Genomic DNA, 19,300 nt, shown 5'->3' on the forward strand with positions numbered 1-19,300 from the left:
TTGACATACTCCTTTTCCTATTTGGAACCAGTCTGTTGTTCCATGTCCAGTTCTAACTGCTGCTTCTTGACCTGCATACAGATTTCTCAGGAGGCAGGCAAGATGGTCTGGTATTTCCATCTCTTTAAGAATTTTTCACAGTTTGCTATGATCCACACAGTCAAAGGCTGTGGCATGGTCAATGAAGCAGAAGTACATGCTTTTCTGGAATTCTCTTGCTTTTTCTATGATCCAACAGATGTTGGCAATTTGATCTCTAGTTCCTCTGCCTTTTCTAAATCCAGCTTGAACATCTGGAAGTTCGTGGTTCACATACTATTGAAGCCTATCTTGGAGAATTTCGAGCATTACTTGGCTACCATGTAGGGGACGACAGAGAATGAGACGGCTGGATGGCATCACCAACTCGATGGACATGAGTTTGAGTGAACTCCAGGAATTGGTGATAGACAGGGAGGCCTGGCGTGCTGTGATTCATGGGGTCGCAAAGAGTCGGACACGAGTGAGCAACTAAACTGAACTGAACTGAAGATTACTTTGCTACATACACAAGCAAAGAGTAAATTAAAGTCAACGATAAATACTATGGTATTATGGAAGCATATAGGATGGATGTCTAACTAATCTTGGGAGATTAGAAAAGACTTCCCAGAGAAAGTTATATCTAAGCTGAATCCTGAAGGTTAAATAGGATTTGGCCAGGCCAATGAGCGATAGAAAGATTGTGTTCTAGGCAGAGGGAGAGCTGGGGCAGAGACCCAAAGGTGGAAAAGGTCACATCTCATTTGTGGAACTGAAAGAGATAGAGGTTCAGTACAGCTGCAGTATACAACTGAGACAAGAACCAACAGGTCAAAGATGAACAAGTAGTGAGGACACAGAGATGATGAGGACCAGGATTAGACATTTTGACTTTACTCTGAGGGCAATGAGGATCCATAAAAGGGTTTATGAAAGGAAAACCAAAATTAGCTTTGCGTTAAACACTGTGGTGTTGGCACAAAGACAGACATGTAGACTAATGGAATAGAACAGAAAGCCCAGAAATAAACCCTCATATATTATCAAAGGGGAAAGGACAGTCTCTACAACAAATGAGAAATGGAGAAATGCAAGTCAAAACCACAGTGAGTTACCACCTCACACCCATTAGAATGCAACTATTCAAAAAAAGAAAGAAAACAGTAAGTATCGACAAGGATGTAGAGAAATTAGAACCCTTGTGCACTATTGGTAGGATTGTAAAATGGTACAATAACTATGGAAAATATGGTGGTTCCTAAAAAAGTAAAAAATGGAACTATTATATCATTTAGCAAGTCTGCTTCTTGGTATACATCAAAAAAAAAATTGAAAATGAGGTCTCTAAGAGACATATGTACACCTTTATTCAAAGCAGTATTGTTCACAATAGCCAACAGGTGGAAGCAACCCAAATTTCCACAGATGGATGAATAGGTAAGTAAAATATAGTATATATACTTGTGATGGAATATTATTCAGACTTAAAAAGGATGGAAATCCTGTCACATGTTACAACATGAGTGAACCTTTAGGTCATTAAGCCAAGAAAATGAGCCAGTCACAGAAAGACAACTACTGAGTGATTCCACTTTTTTGAGGTACCTAAGTGATCAAAATCATTGAAACAGAAAATAGAACAGTGGTTACCAGGGACTGGAGGAAGAGGGAAACAGGGAGTTGTTTAATAGTACAGAATTTCAATTCTGCAAGACGAAAAAGATCCAAAAACCTGTTGCACAACAATATAAACATATTTAATACTAACTATTGAACTGTACACTTAAAAATTGCTCCGTGGTTAAAAAATAGATTTTTATTTTAACAGGAACTCTGGCTGGCAATACAGACAATATGGATGCAAGGCAAGGAACAAGACTGATAGGGAGATTAGTTTAGAAGGTTGTGGCAAAAGATGATGATAGCAGAAGGAACTCGCCTGAGGTGAACGGATTCAAGATAGAAAGGAGGCAAAATGGTCAGGACATGATGATTGATAAGATGTAAAAAATGGGAGAGGTCAAGGAGGAAGGGAAAGAGAACTCTAGTTTTAGAAAAGCTAAGCATTATACTAATACTTTTATAAGTTATTACTTAATTTAATAAACATTTATTAAGGAGCTACTTGTGCCAAGTACTTCAGAAGGCTTTAGACAATTGTTCTGCCACCTTCACAGAGCAGCTTCTCCTTTTGGAAGTTCATCTAAACTAGCTCTTGACACAGTGTCTCCTTAATAATTATTTGTTGAATAGGATATAGACACGAGCAATTACTATGAGAAGGTCAAGTGTACTAAAATAAGCATGTTGAGGAAAGAAAGCTTATGATTCATTTTGGAAATCATTGGTCTAAGAACCCACTATATAAGCAAGCAATGCTGACTGTGATAACAACAGAAGACCAACATAAACAGCAAGGAAACACAGAGTAGAGTGATTAGGTATCAGAGGGTAGGAATGCTGAAATGCCCTGAAGTGGTAAGACTGTGTGAGAGCTACATTCTCCCACCATTGTCCTATTTGCTACAGAATCCAAAGTAGGAGAAGCTCTCAAGTCAACACAGATCCAACTCTGATGAATGATACCACCTATCAAATTAAGAAAAACATATTTGTCAAAATTTCTGTTAGAAACAGGTTTAGCCTAAACGCACAAGGGGCTCTATGAATTCAAATCCACACTAGTTTCACAGTCATGGAGAGGATTAAAAGAAAAATGAGCTAGAAGTCTCCTGAGTTCAGTTTAGTCGCTCAGTCGTGTCTGACTCTCCGCGACCCCATGAATCACAGAATGCCAGGCCTCCCTATCCATTACCAACTCCCGGAGTTCACTCAAACTCATGTCCACAGAGTCGGTGATGCCATCCAACCATCTCATCCTCGGTCGTCCCCTTCTCCTCCCGCCCCCAACCTTTCCCAGCATCAGAGTCTTTTCCAGTGAGTCAACTCGTTGCATGAGGTAGCCAAAGTACTGCAGTTTCAGCTTTAGCATCAGTCCTTCCAATGAACACCCAGGATCGATCTCCTTTAGAATGGACTGGTTGGATCTCCTTGCGGTAGAAGGGACTCTCAAGAGTCTTCTCCAACACCACAGTTCAAAAGCATCAATTCTTCAGCGGTCAGCTTTCTTCACAGTCCAACTCTCACATCCATACATGACCACGGGAAAAACAATAGCCTTGACTAGATGGATCTTTGTTGGCAAAGTAATGTCTCTACTTTTTAATATATTATCAAGGTTGGTCATAACTTTCCTTCCAAGGAGTAAGCTTCTTTTAATTTCATGGCTGCAATCACCATCTGCAGTGATTTTGGAGCCCAAAAAAATAAAGTCTGACACTGTTTCCACTGTTTTTCCATCTATTTCCCATGAAGTGATGGGACCAGATGCCATGATCTTTGTTTTCTGAATGTTGAGCTTCAAGCCAACCTTTTCACTCTCCTCTTTCACTTTCCTCAAGAGGCTTTTGAGTTCCTCTTCACTTTCTGCCATAAGGGTAGTGTCATCTGCATATCTGAGGTTATTAATATTTCTCCCAGCAATCTTGATTCCAGCTTGTGCTTCTTCCAGCCCAGCATTCCTCATGATGTACTCTGCATATAAGTTAAATAAGCAAGGTGACAACATACAGCCTTGACGTACTCCTTTTCCTATTTGGAACCAATCAGTTGTTCCATGTACAGTTCTGACTGTTGCTTCCTGACCTGCATACAGGTTTCTCAAGAGGCAGGTCAGGTGGTCTGGGATTCCCATCTCTTTCAGAATTTTCCACAGTTTATTGTGATCCACACAGTCAAAGGCTTTGGCATAGTCAATGAAGCAGCAATAGATGTTTTTCTGGAACTCTCTTGCTTTCTCCATGATCCAGCGGATGTTGGCAATTTGATCTCTGGTGCCGCTGCCTTTTCTAAAACCTGCTTGAACATCTGGGAGTTCACGGTTCACATATTGCTGAAGCCTGGCTTGGAGAATTTTGAGCATCACTTTACTAGCGTGTGAGATGAGTGCAATTGTGCAGTAGTTTGAGCATTCTTTGGCATTGCCTTTCTTTGGGATTGGAATGAAGACTGACCTCTTCCAGTCCTGTGGCCACTGCTGAGTTTTCCAAATCTGCTGGCATATTGAGTGCAGCACTTTCACAGCATCATCTTTCAAGATTTGAAATAGCTCAACTGGAATTCTATCACCACCACTAGCTTTGTTCGTAGTGATGCTTTCTAAGGCCCACTTGACTTCACATTCCAAGATGTCTGGCTCTAGGTCAGTGATCACGTTATCATGACTATCTTGGTCATGAAGATCTTTTTTGTACAGTTCTTCTGTGTATTCTTGCCACCTCTTCTTAATATCTTCTGCTTCTGTTAGGTCCCTACCATTTCTGTCCTTTATCGAGCCCATCTTTGCATGAAATGTTCCCTTGGAATCTCTAATTTTCTTGAAGAGATCTCTTGATTTTCCTATTCTGTTTTCCTCTATTTCTTTGCATTGATCGCTGAGGAAGGCTTTCTTATCTCTCTTTGCTATTCTTTGGAACTCTGCATTCAGATGCTTATATCTTTCCTTTTCTCCTTTGCTTTTTGCTTCTCTTCTTTTGACAGCTATTTGTAAGGCCTCCTCAGACAGCCATTTTGCTTTTTTGCATTTCTTTTCCATGGGGATGGTCTTAGTCCCTGTCTCCTGTACAATGTCACGAACCTTCGTCCACAGTTCATCAGGCACTCTATCTATCAGATCTAGTCCCTTAAATCTATTTGTTACTTCCACTGTATACTCATAAGGGATTCGATTTAGGTCATATCTGAATGGTCTAGTGGTTTTCCCTACTTTCTTCAATTTAAGTCTGAATTTGGCAATAAGGAGTTCATGATCTGAGCCACAGTCAGCTCCTGGTCTTGTTTTTGCTAACTGTATACAGCTTCTCCATCTTTGGCTGCAAAGAATATAATCAATCTGATTTCGGTGTTGACCATCTGGTGATGTCCACGTGTAGAGTCTTCTCTTGTGTTGTTGAAGCATTTTATAAATCCTCTGTCCTATCACTATCAACCACTGGAAAGATTCGTCAGTTGCCCAAAACAACCCTGAAAGAGGCAGATGTCTGTGGCTAACAGCTTAATGGCTGGAAGTTCAAGTGTTGGGAAGCAGTGTCCACTCATTCATCTATTTATCCATTCACCCAACAAATATTTATTGCATGCCAGTTATGTGAGATTCAACAGTGAACAAGATAGCGAGGATCAAGGAGCTTAAAGTTGAGTAAATGGGATTATAGTCAGGTAGAACTTGACTCAATCCCAACTCCACTACTTAGCTAAGAGACCTCAGGTAAATGAACTTCTTTTTGAGCCTCAGATTTCTCACCTGTACAATGGGAAAATACCATATATTCCATGGGATTGTACGCTAATGTATCCCCTCCACCCTAAAGGAGAGGCTTAGCAGGAACTGGCACACTGAAATAAGAAAAACAGCTTAATGATTTTCATTATTATCACTCAGAAAGTAATACAAGCAGTTGAAAAATGACTCCTTCTAAATCAATACAATGTTTTCTAGTGAAAAAGCTGATAAACAGGATCTGTATAAGGAAGGTATCATTCAGAGGACTCCTTGAAATCCTGATGCTTTATGAAGTTATCTCCACTTCGATGTTCAGTAAATATCTCAAACTCAATCTGTTCAAAACTGGCCTCTTGATTATCTTCCATCTTGTACCTCCTGAAGTCTTCCTATCTCCATTAACAGAAACTCTGTCTTTCAGATGTTCAGGCCAAAAACTTCAGTTATCCTTGAATTATTTCATCTTCTCACTCATCAGGAAAGTTTGTTTTCTCTACTTTCAAAATAGATCTAAAATCACGAGGTTCACTGCTACCATTCTGATCCAAGTCACCATTACCTCTCACCTTTTTTGCATAGTCTCTATTGCATGGACTCTGTTGCAATAGTCTCTCTTAACTAGGCTTTCTGCTTTCACCTTTGTCTCCTTTTCAGTCTATTCACCACACAGTTGCCAGGGTGATCCTGTTAAAAGGTAAGTCACATCATGTCACAATTCTCAAAAACCTCCAAAGACTTCTCAATTCATCCTGAGTAAAAGAGGAAGCCCTTACAATGGTCTATAAGGCACTTTGCGGGCTCTGGCCCATGTTTCTTCTCTGACTTCTACATTCTTTTTATTCCTTCTGCTGCAGGCACATCACCATCTTCGGAGTTCTTTGACCACACCCAGCACCAGGCATTTTTCCCTCCATATCTTTACACTTGCTGTTTCCACTGCCTAGAACACTTTTCTCCCAGATATTCACATAACTAGTTCCATTACCTCCTTAATTTTTATCTCTTCTGTGATATCTTCTCTATCCACACATTCAAAATTGCAAACCCCAGAGCGCATAACATCATATATACAATTTGTTTCTTGTTTAGTCTAACTCCACTCCCACCCCTGATGATTACAATGTCATTTCCATGAGGGCAGAGATCATCATTTGTTCATTATTATATTCTACAGTCTTCCCTGTAGTTTAAATGGTAAAGAATCTGCCTGCAATGCAGGAGACCTGGGTTCGATCCCTGGGTTGGAAAGATCCCCTGGAGAAGGAAATGGCAACCCATTCCACTATTCTTGCCTCGGAAATCCCATGCACAGAGGAGCCTGACAGGCTATAGTCCATGGGGTCTCAAAAGATTCTCAAAGAATTGGACACAACTGAGCAACTAACACTACACTATATTCCCAGTACCTGGAATAGTGCAAGATACATAGTGGGAGCCAGTAAACTTTTTTCTTTAATAACTAAATGAGCTAGAGGCATGCTAGCAAGTCAGGGGGAAACTTCTTTAAGAAAAAAGTAAATTAAATGAACTCTTCTATTATTTGTAGGTTAGGCTGCTGCTGCTGCTGCTAAGTCACTTCAGTCGTGTCCGACTCTGTGTGACCCCATAGACAGAAGCCCACCAGGCTCCCCCGTCCCTGGGATTCTCCAGGCAAGAACACTGGAGTGGGTTGCCATTTCCTTCTCCAATGTGTGAAAGTGAAAAGTGAAAGTGAAGTTGCTCAGTCGTGTCCGACCCTTAGTGACCCCACGGACTGCAGCCAACCAGGCTCCTCCATCCATGGGATTTTCTAGGCAAGCGTAACGGAGTGGCTTGCCATTGCCTTCTCTGGTAGGTTAGGCTGCCAACCTCAAATTCTTGCTTCTCAAATGTTTTAGGGAGTTACTAAAAATAAGAGCAGAAAACATGTACCACAATTTATTTAGAGATTTTTAAAATTACTAAATGACCAAACCAAAAGTTAAATAAAAGCTACATTTTTTCAGAAGTAAAGAAGATGCCAACACATATTCATAGGAATGCGTCAGCTATTTTTACATGTATAAATGGAATAAACTTCTAATTGTGAAAGGACTTGGATGTAACATTTCACACTATTTTTGACTGCTGGTTCTTTCCACTGGAGTCAATGCAGCTTCTACATGTACTATGGACCCAGCCACACAGGGTATCATTATACAGACCCTATTTAAGAGACTGACCTTCACTAGAGAACTTGGAATTTGACATAACTTGGAAAGTGGAAGGGAGAAGAAAGACAAGGGCATCCCAGGTCCTGGAAGGCATATCTAAGGCCAGCAGGTGTAGAAGATAGCAAAAAGACCCACCTAACTAAAGGGAGCAATTTGAATTCTGAAATCCGATTAGAGAAAGTCTAGAATACTAAACAGAAGTTTTTAAACAGAAGCATCACACTATCAAAGTATGCCTAATGAAGATTACTTATGTAGTAACATATCAAACTGAAACAAAGGCAGATCAGGGACAAGAAAAGCAGACACATGCTTGAAAGATAGTGGGCACGGCTATGCTGCCAAAGTTAACTCAAGGCAGGCACCAGACAACTTTGCATTTCGCTCAAGGTAAGTTAGACCAGGAGAATACTCTGTACTGGGTCACACAAAAATAAGAAAAGCAGTAGGCAAAACCAATGGCAATATCACAGCACACCAAGAAACTGGAATCGGGGTCTGGCTGCTCGTTTTTATAAATAATGCATGAGTTTGGTTACTGAACCCACAGAGTTTCCTTTCATTGTAAGCTCTCTGATTATATAAGGCTTCTTAGAGGTCTGACAGAAACCGACTCAGAAACAACACATATCAACCCACATAAACAAGGAATTTCCAAAGTAACTCTTCTTGAATAAAGAAGGTGAGGAAGGGGGTAGAAATGGTGAGTGAGAAGAGGATGAGGTCTTTGTGAATTAAAAATTCTCTTCAGCCATTTGCAGGGCTAAACATTCCCTCATGAGTGAAGAGCATTTCTTTCAGTACCAAGTATCTGACTGGCTGAGGTGACCTTGCTGTAAAGAGACCAAGCAATTGCTCTGTTTATAGCTGCCATGTCACATTCAGTCGCTTCAGTCATGTCGACTCTTTGTGACACCGTAAACTGTAGCCTGCCAGGCTCCTCTGTCCAGGGGACTCTCCAGGCAAGAATACTGAAATGGGTTGCCATTCCAGAGGATCTCCCCAACCCAGGGATTCAATCTACATCTCCTGCATTGCAGGCAGATTCTTTACCACTGAGCCACCAGGGAAGCCCCCTTTTTATAGCTAAGTGGCTCTTACTGCCACAGTGGAAAAAGAATAGTTTTTCCATGGCAGAAATGGCAAGAAAGACCCCAAAACGTCCTACCAATTCTTTTGCTGACTCTCTTGACCACAGTATTGTCACTTGAGGCCCCTACCCCACAACCTTATACTCAGCTCATCCATCAAATTCCCAATCTTCTAGGCACTAAAAGGTTCTGTACAAAGAGGTCCCCCCCAAAAAAGTTCCCCAAACTGTTTGATATGAGGATATTTCCCTCCTTGTGCTTTTCTTAACAAAGTAAATAAAACAAAAAATACCTCCAAACAAAAGCAAACCATAAAAACCATTATGAGATGACATATAATCTGTCTGTAGCATCTCTCTCTCCTCTCTTTCTTTTACATCCCCCCTACCTGAATCCATTCTAAAGATCAATCCTGGGTGTTCATTGGAAGGACTGATGCTAAAGCTGAAACTCCAATACTTTGGCCACCTCATGCGACGAGTTGACTCACTGGAAAAGACTCTGATGCTGGAAAGGATTGGGGGCAGGAGAAGAAGGGGACGACAGAGAATGAGATGGCTGGATGGCATCACCGACTCGATGGAGGTGGATTTGAGTGAACTCCGGGAGTTGGTGATGGACAGGGAGGCCTGGCGTGCTATGATTCATGGGGTCACAAAGAGTCGGACACGACTGAGCGACTGAACGGAACTGAACTGAACTACCTGAATATGGAATAGAAAACAGCATGTAAGTTGGTGGCAGTTACTTTTTGATTATGAATGAGAGCCAACCTTAGGACGAAGCTGACAATGTAAGCATAGAACAAAGAAGGAGGAAAGGCGGGGGGTCTCTGGATAACATCTATTTAGCTGCTGAATTAAACCAAGCTCTAACTTAATAAGCTGCTAGAAGTTCAGTTTATATGAGTCCTTTTGTTGTTTAAGGCCATTTAACTATTTTCTGTTACTTGCACCCAAATACATTCTAATATATCCAATAACCAGAAAACAGCTTTTCCAAATAACACAAAATATACAAAGTTAGTCAGAAATTAATTCTATAAATACTACATGTGTTACACATACAAGAACCTGTGCTCAGGACTATGGGGAATACATAAGTGAATTAAGGACAGCATGTTGCAATGAAAAGAGCATAGACTTGGAGGTCAGATGAACCTAAATCCACACCCTACTTTGAGGAAGTCACTTAATTTCTCTAAGCATATAGTTGTCTCATCTATAAAATAGAAGAAATAGAACTACAGAACTGTGAGAACTATAGCTAATATAGAAAGCACCAAGCATAGCACTCAGCCCATAGTGGGTGCTTAATAACTAGTAGTTATGATTTTTAAAATGAGAGCAAGTCTTTACCCTCAAGTAGGGTAGAAAAGACAATTATAATGTGCTAACTGGGATGTTTATAGGGTATGAGATATCGCAACAAAGGTTCCAATTCTTCACCCCTTACTGAATCAATGTTCTTTGACACAAAGAACTTTGCAGTATGCTCCCAGTGTGGATTCAGGCATGTGACTTGCTTTGTCCAATCAGATATTAGCCAACCAAACTGGAACATAACCAGAGTCATGAAAAGCACTTGTACAAATGTGCTGGCACACTCTTGCTATTCTGGTATCATCTTAAGAAGGGACAAGTCCAAGTTAGCCCACCGGTCCCAGAAGACAATGAGAAACAGCTGAAGCAAAGTGCCCACACAGAGCTCACCCTAGAGCAGACCACCAGCAGACCTGCAGATAGATGACTGAGCAAGAGGGAGAGCAGCAAAACTGCCCAACTGGGCCACTGGGCCCAGTTCAGCTTAGCAGAACCTCCAGAGGTATGAGAAATAAATGTTTATTGTTGCATGGTTTTGTGGTTGAATATTACACAGCAATAGCTAACTGACCATAGGGTTATATTTCTGTCTTTAAAAGCCAAAGATTTCCACTTACCTGATACTCGTGACTAAATGAAAGACAAGGTTAGGTCTTCTGAGTCAAAGACATACTTTGGGATTTTTAATTCAACTCATTAAACTCGAAAGTGCCTGATCTTTCATCAAACTGCTTTCTCTTTAACAAATACTAATTTGCTTAAAAACTTAGAAGTCTATGCTTACTATAAGTAGTTTAAAAAAACTGTTCATAAATGTCTGACTATTCCAAGTTCAATTACTGTCTACAATTACAGTGACACTTGTAGAAATGGCTGAGGCCCAGAAAAGTCTATATTCTTCTTAATAATATCAATACTTTATAGGCATCAATAACAGCTGTGCTTCTCTACTGTAATTATTGATAAACTATTTTGAGAGAAATAAGGAATAGTGCTCACATTACTGTGGAGGACAGGCATTCCACCAACCAAGATATATTTACTAAATATCATCCAAGTTCTAAGCAGTGCGCTTGATGTTATTAGTAATTTATCTTTATGATCCTTAGTGAAACCAACAGCTGTGCTGTCAAGTCAAATTAGGCCATTAAACCTAGGAGTCTCCAGAAATCCTTGCCATGATGGCCTTTATTGATCTCCTTATGAAAACAAGCAAGAACATTTGGATATTTAGACTTCATGACCTTTGGCCTATTAATATCACAATAAAGATTATTAATATGAAAGTTGTATCAATATCTCATTAATTATACAGAAATACACTCACAAAGCACTTACTATATCTTGCATATGACTATAAACAAGTTACTAAGCAACAGAAAATATTTAAGTGCAACATGGCCAAAAGAATGTTGCACTACAATCATCCATTTTTGCCCTTTCTACTACATCCACTTTCAAATCTGTGGCATAATCACAGGTTTTAAAGCATATTCTTATTTGTCAGTAAAACCAACACACAAGCCCTTCCAATGAACTCACATTTCAGAAAACAATGATATAAACAGGGAGTGCAACAAATACTTTTCCAAGTGTTTATGATTAGTATCAGAGCTCTGGTGGATAGAAGGCTTGAGAGGAGAGAGTTTTGTCTTTGAGGAATATATATACTCACTTCTGAGAAAAGAAATACACAGAAAATATTTCTTGATCCAGGATGCTGGTTATGGGTGTGTTCATTTGTGAAAACCTAGTGAGATACACATTTTCCATATGTGTGCTTTTCTTTATACTTTGTAAAAGGTTTTAAAATTTTTAAGACATAAACAGCAGTACAGAAATAAGTACTAAATGAAAACTACTGACACCTGGAGGAGTTCGGAAGGGACTGGTTACTGTTAATGCTATAATAGTTAAAATGTATTAAGCAATTACTGTATGCCAGTTACTGTGCTAAATAAGCATTTTACATCCTCACAGTATCACTGTGGTCATAATCTTACCAACAGCATTTGCTATAACTATGTAACTACTTCTTCCTCCTTGAAACCCCTTCCTTTCCATTCCAGGCCAGCACACTCCTGGTGTTCTTCCGATTTCCCTAGCTACTCCTTAATCTGCCTTTCCCACCAGACTTTAAAAATTCAAGTACTTTAACACTCAGCAATAGTCCTCTTCTCTATGAAGACTCCTTGGGATAGGTACTACTATTATTATTCCTGTCCTACAAATGAAAACATTGCAGCACAGGGAGATTCACTTATTAGATTCAATTAGTTATTAGGGAATCCAAGAATATTAAGAGATATGGCAATCAACACTCCAGAGCCCATGCTCTTCACTACCTCACTAACCCACTTTCTTTGGCCTTCCATATAAAAGGCAGGACATAGCTATACACATTCCACATTCTGGTGTTCTCAGTAGTTGAGAAAAAAAAGACATTGAGTGAGGCACATGGGACCCTCCTTGATAATATATTAAGGATTAATACCAGGTACCAAGCCAGTAGGAAACCAATGCTCTTGCAGATTCTGTTGAACAATTTTCCTTCTTAAATTCTTCACTTTGTATTCTGGTGCTTCTCAAGGAGAAATGTGAAATCATTCTAGAAGATAGAATCTGAAGAGTTTTCAGGAATACCTAGGAGCCTTATGAAGACCTACTAAAGTATTCTAGGAATCCAAATTTCTAAGAAGTGACCTAAGCAAATTATGAAGCTGGTAACCTAGTACCTGAATTTGGGAAGCATTTGTTTTAGAGGGGATTCCCTGGTCTTCAGAGGCTAAGTAGTGACCACTACATATTTACCTGCCTAAAAGAGACTGAAAATGAAATGAGAATAGAGATGTAAACTCTACAAGGAGTACTTTCCTCCAATCAGGAAACTACAGCAGCAACAGTGGAATTCTAGATCAGGACCCCACACATTTCTTAATAGTCTGGGGATTTGTTGTCATGATACAGAACGCAGCCAAGTGACATCATCCCTTAGTTTAGGAGGGGGGTCATCCAGGCAGCAACAACCAATATAATATTTGAGCACTCATTTCCAGTTCAATTTAGTTCAGTTGCTCAGTCGTGTCCGACTCTTTGCGATCCCATGAACCTCAGCACGCCAGGCCTCCCTGACTCATTCCCAGAGTACTCACCAAGTCTTAATCAGGGAATCCAAGAGTATTAAGAGATACGGCAAACTGTCCCAAGGCTACAGAAGAAAGTTTTGTTAACAATGCCCTTTTTGCACAAACATAAATGAATATATATTTTGCATATGTATGCAAGTAACAATTAGAGTGGAACCATAAATGCTGAAACTAAGGCAAAGAAGTCACTTCAACATGCTTACTGAAGTCTTACCTCTGTGAGTGCATGCAACTGTCCTTGATGTACACACACACCCATGAACCTACAAAACAAAAGATTTTTTTTTAAACAAATGAAAAGGACATGAACATAACTAGTGTAATTGTGCATGCATTAGAGACAGTCCAACACCTGTAAAGTTAAAGTCTACTGTCCTGAATAACACTGTAGCTTCTCAAACTTTAACACCACTCTTGTAAATTCTAAATTTATCATGAAATATCTGGCTGTGGCAAGACCTGGTGGTAAAAAGCACTGGTGGAAGAGGGAGGGGAGCAAGTCTTTAAAAACAGCATGGTATAATGAAACAAGCACCAAGCCGGAACCAAGGAAACTTGATACTGGTTTCACTTGGCCATTATCTGCTTACACGCTCACACATACAAAAAGGTCACTAACTCTATGGTTTCCTCAGTCTCCTCATCTAGAAAGTAAGTAGGCTGAACTACCCAATATGAAGGTCTGTAATTTACAGTCATAAAGGTCCATCTAGTCAAGGCTATCATTTTTCCCATGGTCATGCATGGATGTGAGAGTTGGACTGTGAAGAAAGCTGATCGCCGAAGAATTGATGCTTTTGAACTGTGGTGCTGGAGAACACTCTTGAGAGTCCCTTGGACTGCAAGGAGATCCAACCAGTCCATTCTAAAGGAGATCAGTCCTGGGTGTTCATTGGAAGGACTGATGCTAAAGCTGAAACTGCAATACTTTGGCCACCTCATGCGACGAGTTGACTCACTGGAAAAGACTCTGATGCTGGGAAAGGTTGGGGGCGGGAGGAGAAGGGGACGACAGAGAATGAGATGGCTGGATGGCATCACCAACTCTGTGGACATGGGTTTGGGTGAACTCCGGGAGTTGGTGATAGACAGGGAGGCCTGGCGTGCTGTGATTCATGGGGTCACGGAGAGTCGGACACGACTGAGCGACTGAACTGAACTGAACTGAGCTGAGGGGGTAAAGGGTGATTTTTATTTTTTAGTGCACAACTTATGTTATAGTTGAAATTTCTTCAACCATCAGCTTACATTTTTAGGTAAAAATAATTTTTAAACAAAAATCACAAATCAATTATTATGACTGATGATAATCATTAAGTGATAGAAGATAAATGACATAAAGCCAGTGACACTCAGGGCTTAGGTTGTCAAGAAAAAAGTCTCATTAACAATACCCACAAGGCCCAAGTAAGCTCGACTTTAGAAAAGAAAAAGGAAGAGATTGACTAAAGTGATAGTGAAGGCATAGCAGTGACTGTACTCAAAAGGACCATAAAGTTCTATGAAGGCAGAGTCCAGGTCATAGCACCTAACAGTGCCTAGCAAATAGTTTGCTTACTCAGAGAATAATTGCTGAGTGAAAAGGAACTGAGTGAGGGAGAAAGCCTGGTCAGCTGTAACATCACAGCGGTTTTAAAGACATGCTGCTCTAACCAAAATTACTAGTGTGAAAATTTCAGTTTCTCCAAGAGGTGTTATCTAGACCACTGGTTTTCTCTAAGGGCATCCAGAGACATGGTGGGGACTTGAGAAAGGAAAAAAACCCAAGGAAATATCTACGTAGTACTGAAAATAAGATGCAGGTTTCAATGACAAGCTAAAACTTACCTCTTGGGAATAAACGGGCTGAGAAATAAAAAGGAAGTGAAATAACAGTTAAAAGAGGTCTGGAAAAAAAAATAGTAAAAGAGGTCCTGGATTTCCCTGATGGTACAGTGGATAAGAATCCACCTGCCAATGCAGGGGACATGAGCTGGATCCCTGATCCAGGAAGATTCCACATGCCATGTGCCACAACTACTGAAGCCCACACACTTTAGTACTCACAAGCCCCAACGGCTGAGCCCACATGCACAGCTACTGAAGCCCAGCACACCCAGAACTCGTGCTCTGCAACAAGAGAAGCCACCACAATGAGAAGGCTGCACACCACGACCAAGACTAGCCCCTGTTGGCTGCAACTAGAGAAAGTCCACGCAGCACTGAAGCCCCAGCACAGCCAAAACTAATTAATTAAAACAATTAAAAGTACAGAAAGAAGATAATTGACAGTCTAGATTTCGATTTAAAAAGAGCTCTGAAATTAGAGGGTGGGTTCAAATCCCATCTCCACTTGTTACCGGGCAAGCATTAGTTTCCCTCTCATCAGATAATAGTGTGCACAACGTAAGGTTGTTGGAAAGAATAAATGAAACAACTTCATTCACCGGTCAGTTTCTTTACTGTGAAACTCACTACCTAATATGGAAGAGAATGAGGTGAGGAAAGTAGGACAGGTAAAAGTCTAAAGAATAATTAACATAAGTAACACAGAGTGCTGGAAGACTGAATCTGGAATGCTGAATGTTCCTGGGTGGCATGGCATAGTGTCTTTGCAGATACAGCATCTGACAGCTTCAGTTTAACATAAGAAACCAGTTGGGTAAAAGAGAGGAAGCTGTACTAGAACAAAGGAAATCCGGGCAAGATAAATGAGAAAACAATCAATCTGGGGGAGCTGAAGTTTTAGAGGTATCTTTTTTTCCCTTATTAAAGGAAGACATTTTATTTTTTTTTGGTAATAATGTTTTTATTGAAGGACAGTTGATTTACAATATTATATTCACTTCAGGTGTACAGCAAAGTGATTCAGTTACATATATATTCTTTTTCAGATTCTTTTCCCTTATAGGTTCTTACAATATATTGAGTATAGTTCCATGACTATATGGTAGGTCCTTCTTGGTTATCTACTTGATATATAGTAGCATGTATATGGAGAGAAGGAAATGGCAACCCACTCCAGTGTTCTTGCCTGGAGAATCCCAGGGACGGGGGAGCCTGGTGGGCTGCCACCTATGGGGTTACACAGAGTTGGACACGACTGAAGCGATTTGGTAACAGCAGCAGCAGCATGTATATGTTAAACCTAAACTCCTAATTTATCTCCCTCCCACCTTTCTCTTTTGGTAACGATAAGATTGTTTTCTGTGTCTGAGGGTCTATTTCTGTTCAGTGTCATATATGTATACATATATATGTATGTATACATATATCCTTTTTCAGATTCTCTTTCATTATAGGTTATGACAAGATACTGAACATAGCTCCCAGTACTATACAGTGGCTCCTTGGTGATTACCTATTTTGTATATAGCAGTGTGTATCTGTTAATTCCAAACTCCTAATTTATCTCCCTCTTTCCCTTTTGGTAACCATAAGTTGGTTTTCTATGTCTGTGAGTCCATTTCTATTTTATAGATAAGTTCATTTTGTGTTTTTTAAGAGTCCACATATAAGTGATATCGTATGATATTTGCCTTTGTCTGACTTACTTCACTTAGTATAATAATATCTAAGTCCATCCATATTACTGAAAATAGCATTATTTCATTCTTTTTATGGCTGAGTAATATTCCACTGATGCTAAAACTGAAACTCCAATACTTCGGCCACCTCATGCGACGAGTTGACTCACTGGAAAAGACTCTGATGCTGGGAGAGGTTGGGGGCGGGAGGAGAAGGGGACGACCGAGAATGAGATGGCTGGATGGCATCACAGACTCTGTGGACATGAGTTTGAGTGAACTCCGGGAGTTGGTGATGGACAGGGAGGCCTGGCGTGCTGTGATTCATGGGGTCGCGGAAAGTCGGACACGACTGAGTGACTGAACTGAACTGAATATTCCACTGTGTGCATATACCACATCTTCTTTACTGTAGAGGTATCTTTAAAAAAGGTCAGTGTTCTTTAAGTGTTTGCACAGTTCCTCAGTCACCAGAATTATGAGAGTCAGTATTCTATTCATTTAACACCTATATGTTAAGTGGCCACTATGTGTAAGACATTAGGGACCAAACAGTTAAAAAAAAAAAAAGTCCCTGCTCTCAAAGTAGTTTCACTCCAGGGGTCATTCTATTGGAAAGCAATTGTAATAAAAAGTTAAATGGATGTTTTGCAAAATGCAGTTAAATTGTTGTGCATAAATAGCTGTATCTAGTAAATCTCTTACAGGAAGGATGCTTCCCTGAGATTACATGGTATTTCTGCCTAAGGATGATTCTATTCTCATTATCCCATCATAGCAAAAAGAGGTAAATAATATACAAAAAGCTTTTATTACAAAAATTTTATTATAATATTACAATAATTTTTTTTTGTATATTACTTATACAGAAAAAAGTAATAACCACTAGGGAAGCCCTATAGTGTATGTAACCTATTCTTAAAGTGAAGCTTAAAAAGCTTCACTACAGCTTTCTAAACTAAACTTTATAGTTATTAGGGGTTAATAACGAAGGCCTACTACTTGTTTTTATAAAATTTTATTGGAACATAACCATGGTATTTTCTGGGGCTGATTTTGTGCTACAACAGCTAGAGAGGGGGCAAAGGAAGCATTTTTTAAGATGAGTAAATTTAAACATATTAAATGTTTAATATGTAGGATAGAAGCAGAGGAAAGGGAGAAATGGGTGAAGAATATGGCTCATCGGAAAGTGTGAGCTTCCAAAGATAAGCTGGAACACATCATGGATTCAGAGCTTTATTTGTCTCTGCATTTTCAGTACCTAGTATAGTATCTCGGAGAAGGCAATGGCAAGCCACTCCAGTACTATTGCCTAGAAAATCCCATGGATGGAGGAGCCTGGTAGGCTGCAGTCCGTGGGGTCGCTAAGGGTCGGACACGACTGAGCGACTTCACTTTCACACATTGGAGAAGGAAATGGCAACCCACTCCAGTGTTCTTGCCTGGAGAATCCCAGGGATGGGGGAGCCTAGTGGGCTTCCGTCTATGGGGTCACACAGAGACGGACACGACTGAAGTGACTTAGCAGCAGCAATAGCAGTATAGTATCTTACACAGAGTAAGCAAGATCTTGGTAAAGATTTGTTGAAGGGCATGAATGATTTTTAACACTTGGAAACTTAACTTCAAGCTCCTCCCTGAGCTGGAAGGCTTCATTTACTTACTGAAAATTATCCTTCTAGGATCAGCTAAAATTTCATTTTCTCTGCAATGATCTTTAGGATGCCTTCAGTTAACATTAGTACTCTTTCTCTTTCTTCCTGGCTCCCAGCAGTGCTAACATCCTTCTTTGCAAGACTGCTCATTAGCATAAGTCAAGAGGTCCAAGGTCTAGAGTCTGACTGCTTGGATTTGAATCCTGGCTCTGCTTACTGACGACCTCTCCATATTTCAGGTTTTTTCCACGTGCAAAATGGAAATGTTGGTATTATCTAATCTATATGGTTATTGTGATGATTAAAATAACTTGAACTCTTATAACATGCACTAGAGAATGTTAGCTATTCTTTTTAACCTTTCTGACTTCTCCAGATTGGAATATAAGGAAGGCTTTTAAGAGTACAGAACTCATCTAATTTATTTCTATATACACACAATGCTTTGCACATAAGATACTAAACAAGTATTTCTTGAATGAAAAGACAATAATCACCAAATTAGTTTCACAATGAAAACTCATTTTATAAGAAAGAACATTTAGAGGCAGGTATGGATGTGAGAGTTGGACTGTGAAGAAAGCTGATCGCCGAAGAATCGATGCTTTTGAACTGTGGTGTTGGAGAAGACTCTTGAGAGTCCCTTATACTGCAAGGAGATCCAACCAGTCCATTCTAAAGGAGATCAATCCTGGGTGTTCATTGGAGGGACTGATGCTAAAGCTGAAACTGCAATACTTTGGCCACCTCATGCGACGAGTTGACTCACTGGAAAAGACTCTGATGCTGGGAAAGGTTGGGGGCGGGAGGAGAAGGGGACGACGGAGAATGAGATGGCTGGATGGCATCACCGACTCTGTGGACATGAGTTTGAGTATACTCCGGGAGTTGGTGATGGACAGGGAGGCCTGGCGTGCTGTGATTCATGGGGTCGCGGAGAGTCGGACACGACTGAGCGACTGAACTGAACTGAACTGAACAAGGCTAGAAAACCAAGAGGTATTTATTTTATTTCATGAAATA

The 19,300-nt window shown here is 40.1% G+C and overlaps 1 protein-coding gene across 3 annotated transcripts in view; it reads right to left on the reverse strand.

Moving 5' to 3' along the window:
- The window catches only part of TESK2 (testis associated actin remodelling kinase 2), a 143,060-nt gene that overhangs the window by 29,305 nt on the left and 94,455 nt on the right, over nucleotides 1-19,300 (reverse strand). For all 3 annotated transcript variants that reach the window (XM_088835254.1, XM_055401508.2, XM_088835253.1), the window contains one exon: nucleotides 13,328-13,376. In XM_088835254.1, coding sequence (XP_088691380.1) covers nucleotides 13,328-13,376 — 49 coding nt within the window. The remainder of the gene's footprint in view (nucleotides 1-13,327; nucleotides 13,377-19,300) is intronic.

This window comes from Moschus berezovskii, chromosome 4 (assembly GCF_049115385.1).
Source record: "Moschus berezovskii isolate FMDL1 chromosome 4, NW_MosBer_1.0, whole genome shotgun sequence".
Classification (NCBI taxonomy): Eukaryota; Metazoa; Chordata; class Mammalia; order Artiodactyla; family Moschidae; genus Moschus; species Moschus berezovskii.